This window comes from Lutra lutra, chromosome 13 (genome assembly GCF_902655055.1).
Source record: "Lutra lutra chromosome 13, mLutLut1.2, whole genome shotgun sequence".
In the NCBI taxonomy this organism is placed as follows: domain Eukaryota; kingdom Metazoa; phylum Chordata; class Mammalia; order Carnivora; family Mustelidae; genus Lutra; species Lutra lutra.
Genome location: NC_062290.1, coordinates 41902312 through 41916541, shown reverse-complemented (window position 1 = coordinate 41916541; position 14230 = coordinate 41902312). Strand labels below are relative to the sequence as shown.

At 39.1% G+C, this 14230-nt stretch overlaps 1 protein-coding gene across 1 annotated transcript in view; it reads left to right on the top strand.

The window, feature by feature from the left end:
* The window catches only part of TTC39B (tetratricopeptide repeat domain 39B), a 127710-nt gene that overhangs the window by 100964 nt on the left and 12516 nt on the right, over positions 1-14230 (top strand). The window contains exons 14-17 of the mRNA XM_047699404.1: positions 478-639; positions 1256-1347; positions 6491-6617; positions 10841-10949. Coding sequence (XP_047555360.1) covers positions 478-639; positions 1256-1347; positions 6491-6617; positions 10841-10949 — 490 coding nt within the window. The remainder of the gene's footprint in view (positions 1-477; positions 640-1255; positions 1348-6490; positions 6618-10840; positions 10950-14230) is intronic.

The following is a 14230-nucleotide window of genomic DNA, read 5'->3' as shown; positions in this document are numbered from 1 at the left end:
TTTTTCTCTGATTACCTGTTCATATCTTTGACAATTTTCCCATTGAGTTGTTTGTCCTTTTTATATGGATTTTATTAAATAGTTGTTGATAAGGATTAATTTTAGAGAGTTGTGGATGTAGTAATATCTTCTCCCAGTCTGCCTTTAACTTTGTTTAAGGTATATTTTAAGTTCTGGGAGTTCTGGCTTTATGTTCAGTTCTTTGGTAAAGGAATTCTGCATTTTATATCTTCCTTGGGAAGGAACTTCACTATTCCCACATGGTAAAGTGCCACAGGCCCCTCACAAAGCTAAGTCAAGAGGCAGAACTTAATTGTATCATTTCATGCAGGGAAAGGAACATATCTCATCACATTGAGTGGTTTAATGAGAGATGCTTTTGTTCTTTTTGTACAAAGTGATTTATGTATTTTTCCATTAGGTTATTATCTCCTTGTCTAATATCTGGATGATCAGCTTTATGCAATTGACTTATAGGCACAAGAGATATTTCGAAAGTGCATTTCAGTTCAAGAAGAATGGAAACAATTTCACCATCTCTGTTACTGGGAGCTGATGTGGATATATGTATTCCAACAAAACTGGATGGAGGCATATTATTATTCTGATCTGCTTTGCAAAGAAAGTAAATGGTCCAAGGTAAAATGCTGTGCTTTTGTTGCTGTTATCTGTTTGCTAGTAAGTGTCCAGGATGCTTTTTCTTTGGGACTGTTCAGAAGTATGACTTCAACCTACTTTCTCAATTTAGGGATTTGTCAATAGGCATTAGGTACCTATTTCTTATAGGCACGGTCCTTAGCACAACATGCTCTAACAGCCCTCCAAACAGTCCTCGTCAACAAAAAGGTTTTATCTCTGAGGATGAAATGCATTTACATTTAAAAAATTATCAAGCAGTCTTGATAATTTTTTTGTAGATTTTATGATGCCCTGGTGTGGAGGCTTTTCACAAGAATTAAAATGAATTCTGAACTATTTGTGAGAAGTTGGGAGAAATGAGATGATTTCTTGTTCATTCTATGTACTTTCTTGCTCATAAATGCTACCATTGTATAATAGGAAAATGGCCAAAATTAACTGAAAAGTGTTATTCTCAATAGGAACCAGCAATGTAAGACTTCATTTCCTTTTATTTCTTTGGTGCCTTTTAAATGTTAAATCTAGACGGTTTGTAGGTCATTCCCGACTTGCAAGAGAGAAATGTCACGTACCTAGAGATGCCCTATAACTAGTTGCTTCTCTTCTTTTCCTCCAGGCAACGTATGTGTTCTTGAAAGCTGCAATTTTGAGTATGCTTCCAGAGGAGGCTGTCATAGCAACGAAAGAGGATATAGTGACTTTATTCAGGTGAGCCAGGAACTCTTGCTAGAATGAAGATCCTGAATATATCTTTCTTTTCCCCTGAGTGTTCTCCCATACTTGACCTTCATATCTTCTTTAATGTCTACTCATTCGATGCAGGAACCCTTCAAAACCACACTCAGAGAAGGTCTGCTATGAACTGCTCTGTTTAACTGTGTTTAGATCAGTATCCTCTGGAACCTTGTTTTTGAGCACCTGCTGTGTTGAATAAGTAGGCAGGGCTCCTATCCTTGTGGCATGTATAACCTTGTCGTGGAATCAGGCGTCAGTGAAATTATCACACAAATAATGGCAAAATTGTAGTACATGACTAATTTTTTTCCTTACTGTCTTTGTTGCCATTCCTTCTCAGTATTTTTGTAGGCTCATCCTGTTTTATCCAGCTATTGAAGGTTGATATCTTAGAGCCACAACCTTAGGAAATCTTAGCCAGGCCAGGTTTAAATCCTAGTTCAGACTTTCTGACTGAGCTCCTGACCCATACAGCCAGCTCCCATTTGTCACCTTTCCTTGGATATGTGAGAGCATTTTAAAAAATTATTTATTTACTTATTTTTTAAATATTTTATTGATTTATTTTAGAGAGGGGTGGGGAGGAGCAGACAGAGAAGAAGAGAGTCCCAAGCCGATGTGGGGCTCCATCCTAGGACTGCGAGATTATGACATGAGCCAAAACCAAGAGTGTGATGCTCTACCAACTGTTGCTACCCAGGCACCCTGAAAGCATTTTAAACTTACCGTGTTCAGTCTTCCTGGACAAACTTAGTATTCTTTCCTCTTTTGGTGACTGGGACGACAGTTCTCAAGCCAGAAGCTGATAATACTTGCATCAACAATGCTACCCACAGTGTCCCCAATTCCCCACTGGGAAGAGAAATATGGATATGCACGTGGAGGCAGTAATGGTTGAGATGGTGTCTAAAGGTGGACTAGGAGCTGCCAAGGCAGCAGGGAGCTGTGGTGGTGCAGTTTCAGACCAAGAGAATAGCACAAGAGAGGACCCTGTTGCAGGAAGGAGCACTATGCATTAAAGAATCAGAAGGTGATAATTTGGTAAGACATCATGCTACATTTGAGGTACAGTTGACCCTTGAACAACATGAGTTTGACTATGTGGATCCACTTACATGTGGACTTCTTTTGTTTTTTTTTTGGATCAGTACAGTACTGAAAATGTATTATCTCATCCTTATGATTTTCTTAATAGCATTTTCTTTTCTTTAGCTACTTTATTGTAAAAGTACGGTATTTAACACATACGACACACAATATATGTGTTAATCAACAGTTTATGTTATCTGTAAGGCTTCTGGACAGCAGTGGGGAGTTAGCAGTTAATTTGGGGAGTCAAAAACTATATGTGGATTTTTTTTTTTTTAGATTTTATTTATTTACTTGACAGAGAGAGACATAGCAAGAGAGGGAACACAAGAAAAAAGAAGCAGGCTCCTCGCTGAGCAGGGAGCCCAATGTGGGGCTTGATCCCAGGACCCCAGGATGATGACTTGAGCCGAAGGCAGCCGCTTAAGTGTGAGCCACCCAGGCACCCCATATGTGGATTTCTATGTGTGGGGGAGGTGTTGGTGCCTTTAATATCCATGTTGTTCAAGGGTCGGCTGTTTATAGGTCAAAAGAAAAGAAAGGCTAAGGGTGACTCAAAACATGTGTCACAGAACGTAGTCTTCATTTAAAAATAAGCCAGAGCGGCAGGGATCATTGGTAACCTGAACAGGGGCTGATAAGGTCCTCAAGTAGATGAGGGAGTCAGACTGAGGTAGCTGAGGAAGAGAAATGCAGAGTTGAGCATCAGTGCGTCCCTGGATAATCCTGACTATGAAGCGGGGGGAGGCGAGAGAATGGTGGTTGGAGGGAGATGGCATGTCAGCACCTGTTTTAACGGGAGAGTTGTGAGCATTCTCAAGAACCACTGGAAAGGATCCAGATGAAAAGTTACACACAGAAGTGAGAAATGGGATAACTGATTTGTAAGTGTCCTGAAAGGGCAGGAGGAGTTAGAATCCAAAGCCCTGATGGCATGGATGGTTTTATGTAGGAGGAGGACCCGGTCTTCTGTTGTATCTGAAGGGAAGAAGTCTAGAATATAGGTGCAGAGGCAGGCAAGCTTCTGTGCTGGAGTATGAGAAGGAGGGCACTCCATCTCCTAGCTTGTGTTTTTCTTTACAAAACTGGAGGCAGAGGCATCTGCCTCTGGCTGGTAGTGCGAGGGCCCGTTTGTGGTGGGTGCTGATGAATTTACAGGGATAGCAGTCTGCTCGCAGTGCAGGTGCAGGGGAGATGGTCACTGAACCTCATCCAGGGTTGGGCTTTTGCCGGACCAGTGTGGTGACCAGGCAGTGGACGAGGGAGTTTAGGACTGAAGCCAGTGCTTGCCATGGTAAAGGACAGGCCATCGAAGCAAGAGTATGGAGGGACAGGGAGAGAGAGGAAGACTGTGCATAGGGAGAAGGTTGAAGGGCAAATAGACTGACACAGTCTTACTAGAACAGCCGCATTAGAACGAAGAGAATGGTATTCAGAGTGCTGTGCTGGAATTTGTGCTTCAAGGTAGAAGAAATACAAGTGCCAAAGTGTGGTCTGAGAGGACTGCAGGGGCCGGAGGCGGTGGTAGAGGGGACCTGACCACTGGAGATGAGGAAGTTCAGGAACAGAAAAACTCTGCTACATTCTTCAAACATAACTAATGACAAAATCTTTCACATGGAATCCTGCATTCTGTGCCCATGTTATGAGAGATAATATCTTAGCTGAGCCCTCAAGACTCGTCAGGGCAAATCTGAAGATACGACCAAGACCACTTTTCATCTTCTTTTCTAAAATCTCTTTTTGATAAAAATACCATGTGTACTAACTATAGATAGAATCAACATCAGCGGAAGCCATAGTAGGATTCATGTCACCTCTTACTGTCCTCGCTTCACACAAACAACAGGTGGAATGGAATGGAATAAAATTGTTAAGATACGTTGAAATCTTTTAAATCTCCCTCTGTTTCTTCCACATTAGAGTAAGTTTTCTCCATATCAGAACAATTTCTGGGGTGCCTAAGTGGCTCAGTTGGTTAAGTGTCTGCCTTCAGCTCAGGTCATGATCCCAAGGGTCCTACATTGGCCCCCTGCTCAGCAGGAGGTCTGCTTCTCCCTCTCTTTCTGTCCCTCACCCCACTCGTTCTCTTTCTCTCAAGTAAATAAATAAAATCTTAAAAAAAAAAAAACCCCAAAACACAATTTCGGTGAAACACGTAACCAGTCCTATTTCCAGGAGAAAGCTTGAGGTCTGCTATGTGATAGCATGAATTTGTTGGGATAATGAGAGAAGAGTTGCCCAGTGAATGTTTCTTCATACAGACTCTGCAGTCTTTTAACCACACGATTTCCTGTAAAATAAATCCTGTAATAAAGCCTGCTTCTGTCCCACATCCTCCACCCCCACTTCACATGTCCACTGCTTCTTCCACTGGTGTTACTGATCATCAAATCATGGGTGTTCTGCTTTAAAATTCATACCCCCAGATTGTGCCCAGAAAGAACTGAACACAATTTTGTCCTCTTACTGGAATATTTTTTCTGTTGTTTTGTCTTACTTTTTCTTTCAGTGATGTAATTGGCTATTTATTTTCCTGAATATTGTCTCAGCAACTGGTTTGGTGCAGTTACAAATTTGTGTGTAAGAAAGGGCTATGGGAACATAGTCTCTTTGTCCTACTCTCATTTTTGTGTGATTGTGGATTTCATAATTGGGATTTCTTAGCTTTTAAGAAGGAGTTTGTAAATACGGTGCATGTCTTTAGCTGATTATTTTCAAAATAACCTATGTTTGGGACACCTTTTCTCTAAGTATACATTAATTGACAGCTATGTTTTGAAACACATAATCTTATAGATCTGTGTCCTAGGAAATAGACAGGAATAAGTAGGAATAGATAAGAATATGAAATGTATCATATACCTCTTTCCTTCTCTCTGAGTACCCACAGTGTAAGTAAATACTTTGGATTCTTTTCCTGCTTTCTTATGGAAATTGCCGATTTTTATCTTTATTTAAAAATTTTTAATTTAAATTCAATTTAATTAACATATACTATATTATTAGTTTCAGAGGTAGCACCCAGTCTCATTACTTCAAGTGCCCTCCTTAATGCCCATCACCCAATTATCACATCCCCCCACCACTTCTCCAGTGACCCTGTTTGTTTCCTATAGATCAGTCTCTTATGGTTTACCTCCCTGTTGCCATATTATTTTACTTTTCTTCCCTTCCCCTGTGTTCATGTTTTGTTTCTTATATTCCACATATGAGTGAAATCATGTGGTATTTATCTTCCTTTGACTTACTTTGCTTAGCATAATACCCTCTAGTTCCATCACATTGTTGCAAATGGCAAGATTTTCATTCTTTTTGTTGGCTGACTAATATTCCATCACACACACACACACACACACACACCCCATCTTCTTTTTCCATTCATCTGTCAATGGACATCTGGGCTCTTTCCATATTTTGGCTATTGTGGACATTGCTGCTGTAAACATTGGGGTTCATTGTCAATTTTCTACTTAGATTTCCTTCATCATATTTGATAAAGTCAGAGGTTAGCCAAGTTAACTAGAGAGAAGTATGTGTCAGTCTGTGGTTCTCACATTTGAGCACACATCTAAATCACCTAGAGGACTCACTAGACTCCAGATTGCTGGGCCCAGCTCTAGAGTCACTAATATTAGGTCACTCCACCACTGGGGTGGAGTCTGAAAATTTGTGGTTGTTTTTTACATTTTAAAAATATTTTATTTATTTATTTTAGAGAGAGAGAGAGAAAGAGAGAATGCGCGAGCACATAAGCCAGGGAAGAGGCAGAGGGAGAGGCAGAAACAGACTCCCCACTGAGCAGGGAGCCCAACATGGGGCTTGATCTTGGGATCCTTGGATCATGACTTGAGCCAAAGTCAGACGCCTAACTTACTAAGCCACCCAGGCGTCCTGAAAATTTGCTTTTAGAACACACCTCCATATGACACTGATGCTGCTGGTGTGGGGAGCGCCCCATGAAATCTGCTGGTATCAATAACGTATGTGTTCTAATGACCTTTTGTTGGGATTGGATTCTTCGCAGACAGGTGGATAGCTTGAAGCAGAGAATTGCAGGGAAATCTATCCCTACTGAGAAGTTTGCTGTCAGAAAGTCTCGTCGTTACTCTGCCTCGTTGCCTGCACCTGTGAAGCTCATCGTGCCTGCCCTGGTATTTGTCTTTATTTTATTTACTGTTTGTATTTTTTTTTTTAAGATTTTATTTATTTATTTGACAGAGAGAGAGATCACAAGTAGGCAGAGAGGCAGGCAGAGAGAGAGAGGGAAGCAGTCTCTCTGCTGAGCAGAGAGCCCAACGCGGGGCTAGATCCCAGGACCTGAGATCATGACCTGAGCTGAAGGCAGGGGCTTAACCCACTGAGTCACCCAGGTGCCCCTATATTTGTATTTTAGAAAGAAACATCTAGTCACAGCAGTGGAAAGCACACCTGTGAAGTTCAGCTCAATTTAACGCCATTGCAAGGGTGTTTGTAAGGTGAACATGTATGAATTATTAATAATCAAATAAATAATCATAAAAATTATAGCTAATTTTTTTGACTAGTTGGTATGTTCTAGGCATTATGATATTTAAGAATATATCATTTAATATTTTTTGAAAAACTATTTAAAAATGTGTATCATTTCATTCTTACAGTTACTTTCTGTGAGTACTTTCTCTCTGTAGCCCCATTTTACAGATAAGGAAATTTAGGGAGAGAGGTGAGTTGGCTTAATTAGAGTTGACTTGAATTCTCATGCAAGCCACTTACATGATTTTACCTTTTCTAGTAGCCACATTAAAAATTAAAAGGTCACAAAATGTAAGAAATCAAAGGAAACATGAAAATAATTTTAGGAATATATTTTGTTTAACCAGATATATGTAAAATGTTTGTTTGACATGTAACCAGTAAGAACTTAGTGAGATATCTCACATTCCTTTCTATTGTACTGATTATTTGAAGTCCAGTGTGTATTTTACTCTTAGAGCACATCTCCATTTGGAGTAGCCACATTTCCAGTGCTCATGTGCCCTCAGTGCCTGGTGGTTGCTGCATGGGACACAGTGGTGCTGGAGCTCACATTCTTCTTTTTTTTAAAGATTTATTTATTTATTAGAGAGAGCATGTGAGAAGGGGGCAGAGGGAGAGGGAGAGAGAATCTCAAGCAGATTCCACGCTCAGCATAGAGCCCAAGGTAGGACTCCATCTCATGACCCTGAACTCTCACCTGAGCCAAAACCCAGAGTGGGTGCTTACCTGACTGCGCCACTCAGGTGCCCCTGGAGCTCACATTCTTGATCGTTATGCTGGTAAGACTAGACTTCATGAAAAGCATAATTTCCACAGGAATTTTTTTTCATGAATATTTCCTTCAGAGTACTGAATAGGGGTGCCTGGGTGGCTCAGTTGGTTAAGCAACTGCCTTTGTCTCATGTCATGATCCCAGGGTCCTGGGATCAAGCCCTGAATCGGGCTCCTTGCTCAGCGGGGAGCCTTTCTCCTTCTGCCTGTTCTGCCTGCTCTGCCTACTCCCCTTGCTTGGGCTCTCTCTCTTTCTCTGACAAATAAATGAAATCTTTTAAAAAATATTTAAAATTACTGAGTGTATTATATTATTCTGGTTCTTTGGGGCTTCCATTTTGTAGGTAGTCAGCACAGGAAAACCATTAAATGCAAACTGAATGTCTGCTGTCTTCCTTTGGGGTTTCTTGATTATTTATTTATTTATTTATTTATTATTATTTTTTGTGTTCCAGAGTTATTCAGTGATTCCCCTTTGACAGTTTAGTTTCCAGTTTTTACAGTTACAAATATGTTGCAATGAATGTTCTTTTTTTTTTTTTAAGATTTTATTTATTTATTTGACAGTGAGAGAGAGAGAGCACAAGTAAGGGAAGTAGGCAGAGGGAGAAACAGGCTCTGCACTGAGCAGGGAGCCCAGTGTGGGGCTTGATCCCAAGACCCTGGGGTTGTGACCTGAGCTGAAGGCAGCTGCTTAATGACTGAACCACCAGGCACCCTGAATCTTCTTTTATATTGCTTTTTTTGGGTACATAGTCATATAATTCTCTGAAAAGATTTCTAGAAATGGAATTCCTGGTTGGAGGGTATATGCACTTATTATTTTGACATTGCCAAATTGCCCTCCAGAAAGGCTCTACTGGTTTAAATTTTTACCAACAGCATTTCACTATTTTAATTTATATCCCCCTGTTGGTATGGTTGAGTATCTTTTCATATGCTTATTATTTTTATTTCTTCTCTTGTGAGTTGGTCATATACTAATGTAATTTTTCATTAGGTCGTTTATTATTTTTTCATTGACTCATAGGAGCTCTTTATATATTTTGTGAGAAAGAAGACTGCAGCCTCTATCAGGTATCCGATAGGAGCTAGCCTATACCTAGGTCCAGGTGTTCTGTACTAAAGATCAGCAGTCTCAGAGAGCACCACCGTCAGACCAGGTTATTCTGTGCCTGTGATGGAATGAGACAAAAATAGCACTCTGTCATCAAATCCGAGCACAGACAAAAACAGGAACACCATGCAAATCACAAAGGTGACCAAACATCCCCCTTCCCCAGCTAATGTGGGAGCCTCTTGCTGTTTCACCAATTACAGCTTTTAGATCCATTCCTGTTGATTTCTGTCAGGTGATTTGCATTGGGAAATTTCTTCTTTGTGTCACAGAACTTTTTTTTTTTTTCTTTTTAGATTTTATTTATTTATTTGTCAGAGAGAGAGAGGGAGAGAGAGCAAGCACAGGCAGGCAGAGGCAGAGGGAGAAGCAGGCTCCCCGACGAGCAAGGAGCCCGATGTGGGACTCGATCCCAGGACGCTGGGATCATGACCTGAGCCGAAGGCAGCTGCCTAACCAACTGAGCCACCCAGGCGTCCCAGTGTCACAGAACTTTTGTGAAAAGATTTTAAAGCACAATAGCCCCTTCTGTGCCCTAGAACTTAGATGCTGATGTGTACATAACTACATCCAATTTTGCTCAGTAAGGGTCTTAAGGAAGGACAACTCACTATACTTCTTTCTACAGGTTTAAAAGTGTAGAATCGGTCTGAATTTGTGGTAACTAGGAATTTCACCAAAATGTCATTTTTATAGAATCTCACATATGAGCTTGCCTTCTTCTGATAAAACAGTCTATCAATAAAAATAAAATTTAAAAGATCATCAGTTAATTATTCTATTAATTATTGAATCAAGCTCTTACACATTAGCAATAAGAAACTGTTAGATGTAAAAAAAATTTTTTTAGAGTGTTGTGATCTTAGTTTTTAGTGTCATAGAGTAGAGACGACTTTCTGCCACTTGAATATATTTTCCTTATTTCTACTTCTTCCCTGTAAGAAGCTATTCAAACAGTAGCTTTATCATATTTTAAAATTTGTTTATGTCCAAGAAGATACTGATTACCCTGCCTATTTCATACACTTAAAAATATGAACTGTGCTACCAGGAAGTTAGAAAAATATTTTCAAGCAAAAGCATGTTTACTTTTGGTCCAAAAAATTTCTCATCTGTTAGCCTATGAGATGTAATTTTCAATGAGAAATCATTAGTTTACATTTTCAGGGGCTGTCATTCAGCCATATGGCCTTTAAATGATTGTGCTTCCTGCATGTTGGATTGTATCGCTGGACTGTCACATGTTTGTGGTTTTTTTTTTAAAGATTTTATTTATTCATTTGTCAGAGAGACAGGCATAGCGAGAGAGGGAGCATAAGCAGGGGGAGTGAGAAAGGGAGAAGCAGGCTTCCTGCAGAGCAAGCAGCTCAATGTGGGGCTTGATCCAGGACGCTGGGACCATGACCTGAGCTGAAAGCAGACGCTTAACAACTGAGCCACCCAGGCACCCCCTGTCACATGTTTTTAATGGGATAAAAGAACCATTAAAATACTTTTTATATTCATTTCCAGTGAAGTCCTTGGGAACATTTTATGTACATAACTGGCAGATATTTTAAAAATGTTTCCCTTTACTTAAAAGTAATGACAAAAATTTATATCATATACAACTGTTCATAGTATCAGTTAAAAATATTTATTTCTGTATTTGTAACCCGTTATCTTCCAAAAGGATTGAATACTAGTAGATGCTTAAATGAATGAGTAAATTTTTCAGTAAAAACATAATATACTGTATATATTGAATTACTTCATGGTATAAAAGGCAAAAGGCATATAATAAAATGAGAAATAAAATAAAATGAGAAAAGGGGAAATTATAATTACCACACTCCAAATGAGGAAAGCTAAGGAAAGTGATGTCTGGATGTTACCTTGAGATCTGTAGCAACCAAGAGATTGGTTTCATTATTGTAAAGGACATGAATAACCTCACACAATTGCAAATGGCTTTTCATTCTTCCTTGTTAGGAAATGATGTATGTCTGGAACGGTTTTCCAATAGTGAGCAAAAGAAAAGACCTTTCCGAAAATCTGTTGGTCACTGTCGAAAAGGCTGAGGCTACTTTACAAAATGAAAGTAAGTATGAAAAGTAAAATCCTGAAAATTTTTTTTATTACCTCCTGCCCTTTCCCTGTGTCTATCTGCCCATGTTCATTTGTGTGTATCACAAGGACAAAGCTCTTGGGCTGCAAGGATCTGGGTGATTGTGATCAGAAGAAGGGAGGAATGACACGTGCTGCCATATGGACAAGTTTGGGGACACGAGGCTTTGTGAAAGATGCTCGTTGCAGAAGACAGCATATCGCATGGTTCCATTTAAATGAGATACTGAGAATAGGTAAATCCATAAAGACAGAAAGTAGACTAGTGGTTTTATAACGAGGGATGGAAGAACTGGAGTCTGCGTGTGATAGCTTTTAAAGGGTGTGTGGTATTTCCTTTTGGAGTGTTGAGAATGTTCTAAGACCGTAGTATTGGTTGTACAACTCTATAGCATACTCAAAACCAGTGAAGTGTACTTCAAGTGGGTGAATTGTATGGTAGGTGAATTATATCTGAATAAGTCTGTCGCTGAGAAAGATGAACAATCAGTCGAGTTTTAGAGTGCATTTCTGGTTTTTTATTTGTGATTCGTTCCATCCCCTCTTTTGTTCTGTAATGACTATTATGCTTTTGTAGACACAGAAGATTGTTTTCAAGTTGAAATTTTATCACGATTTAATTTTTTTACTCATTACTGTTGGTTGTCCTAGAGGCCCCTCTCTAGTTTACTGGAAGCTCCATTTCCTGGAAGCAGCTGGCATAGTAGAAGGAAAAATCAGGCCGTCTGGGTTTACAGTCCCAGCTTTGCAGCTGTGAGACTCTGGGAAACATACCTCATCATTTCTGGATATCATGAGATGATGATATCCAAAAATACACAGATAGTATCCAAAGTTTTCTTGATCTGACATTGTCTAATTCTCTAGCTTAAATAGAGGATTTATCTTTGACAAATGATGCTATAGATGCTAGCCTTTGTAGTATTCCTTTTCAACTTCCCAATCATTTAAGTCTTATCCTTTGGAATGTTCTAAGCACAGAAGTAAAATGAAAACTTCTATGGCGACAAACATGGTAAAGGGCATAGAAGTTCAGGTAAAGGCAAAGAAAATTGTAACAGTTAACTCACGTTTTTTAACTGGAAAAAGATGGGCATTGATGGAGTGGCTAGCCCCATATTCAATATATTCTCCACATGGGAAATTAAATACTGAACATAGCTCCAGGGATGAGGGACCTAATTTGTATTTGGAGCTATAGAATGAGGCTGAAATGTTAAATAACATTTTTCTTTATAATTATTGTTAAAAAATTAAGCATATAATTGATACATGTAGGTGAAAGAAATTACCCATGTTTTTGCTGTTATAATACAATTAATTTAGAATATTTGTTTGCTCCATCCTAGCCTTATTTTTACAGTTATAATCATAGTGTACCTGGACATACACTGGACTACTTTTTTTTTTCACTTGATATATCATAAACTTTTTTTATTGAAGTATAATTGACATATAACATTATGTCAATTTCATGTGTATACAATAAAGATTCAGTATTTGTGGACTCTCTAATGATCAGCACAATAAATCTAGTTAACATACATGACCATACATGTTATAAAGTTTTTTTCATGTGTTCGAACTTTTAAGATCTGCCCTTTTAGCAACTTTCAAATATAAAGTACAGTATTATTTTTTAATTAAAGATTAATTAATTAACTTATTTATTTGACAGAGAGAGAGAGATCACAAGAAGGCAGAGAGGCAGGCAGAGAGAGAGGGGGAAGTAGGCTCACCACTGAGCAGAGAGCCCGATGCAGGGCTCGATCCCAGGATCCTGAGATCAGGACCTGAGATGAAGGCAGAGGCTTAACCCACTGAGCCACCCAGGTGCCCCTGAAGCACAGTATTATTAACTATAATCACCATGCTGTACATTATATCCCCATGATTTATTTTATAATGGGAAGTTTATACTTTTGACTCTCTTTACCCATTTCTTCTACCTCCCATGCCCCATCCCCAGAAACCACCGATTTATGAGCTTGATTTTTTTGTTTTGTTCCGTTTTAGATTTCCCATAAGTGAAAGTATGGTATTTCTCTTTTGCTGTCTGACTTATTTCATTACTTAGCATAATGCCCTCAAGGTCAATCCATGTTGTTGCACAGCTGCAAGATTTTATTTTTAATGGCTGAATAATATTCCATGGTATGTATCTATTACATACAGAAAATGTAGTATATATTTTCTTTATCCATTCATCCGCTTACGGCTTCCATATCTGGGCTATTGTAAATAATGCTGTGATGAACATGGGGGTGCGTATATCTTTTCGAGTTGGTGTTTTCATTTTCTTTGGATAAATACCTAGAGGTGGAATTTCTAGATCACATGGTAGTTCTATTTTTATCATAGACTTTTTTTTTTTAAAGATTTTATTTATTTATTTGACAGAGAGAGATCACAAGCAGGCAGAGAGGCAGGCAGAGAGAGAGGAGGAAGCAGGCTCCCCGCTGAGCAGAGAGCCCGATGCGGGGCTCCATCCCAGGACCCTGAGATCATGATCTGAGCCGAAGGCAGAGGCTTAACCCACTGAGCCACCCAGGCGCCCCAATTTTTATCATAGACTTTTAAATTGTTGCTAAATGGCTCATAATAATTTTGAAAGCTTCATAGCACTCCATGGAGCTAATGTATCATAATTTAATCAACACATTCAGTGTTGTTGGGCATTTAGGCTGCTTTCCATATTTAAAATAATTCTGGTTTTAGATTACCATCAATAAGGAGAAGAAATATAAAAAAATGAAAGCTGAATCAGTGGCCTTAGTTGCTAATAAAGTCAAGGTTTCAGGCAGGATACCTGAAGAAGTCAATAGAACAAAAAGCAATGATGTTCTGAGGCCACAGATCAACACCCCCACCTCCAGATCTCCTAAATAACCATTCTGTGAATATAAACTGGTAATCACAGGGAGAACAGGTAAATGGAATATTCTACTTTATTATTAAAAAAATGTCACCTGCAAAGGTCATCTATTGATGGAGGGTGAGCAATGTCCATCTCCTATATTAAAGGCAGCATTTTTATAAAAGAACCATGGTTCCCTTTCTCTCCTTTTCCCTCCCCCTTCCAGAAAAGTATTAAACCTCAGACCCTATGAACTGGGGCTTAGGTAGAGTAGCTAAAATATTGAGGTATTTATCTTCATGGACTGATAATTCTCTGTGATTTATGGGCACCAGGGAAAGAAGTGGATGAAAAGTCTCAAGAAACTGAAATGAAAGAGAAATCCAAAGTTTGTACTA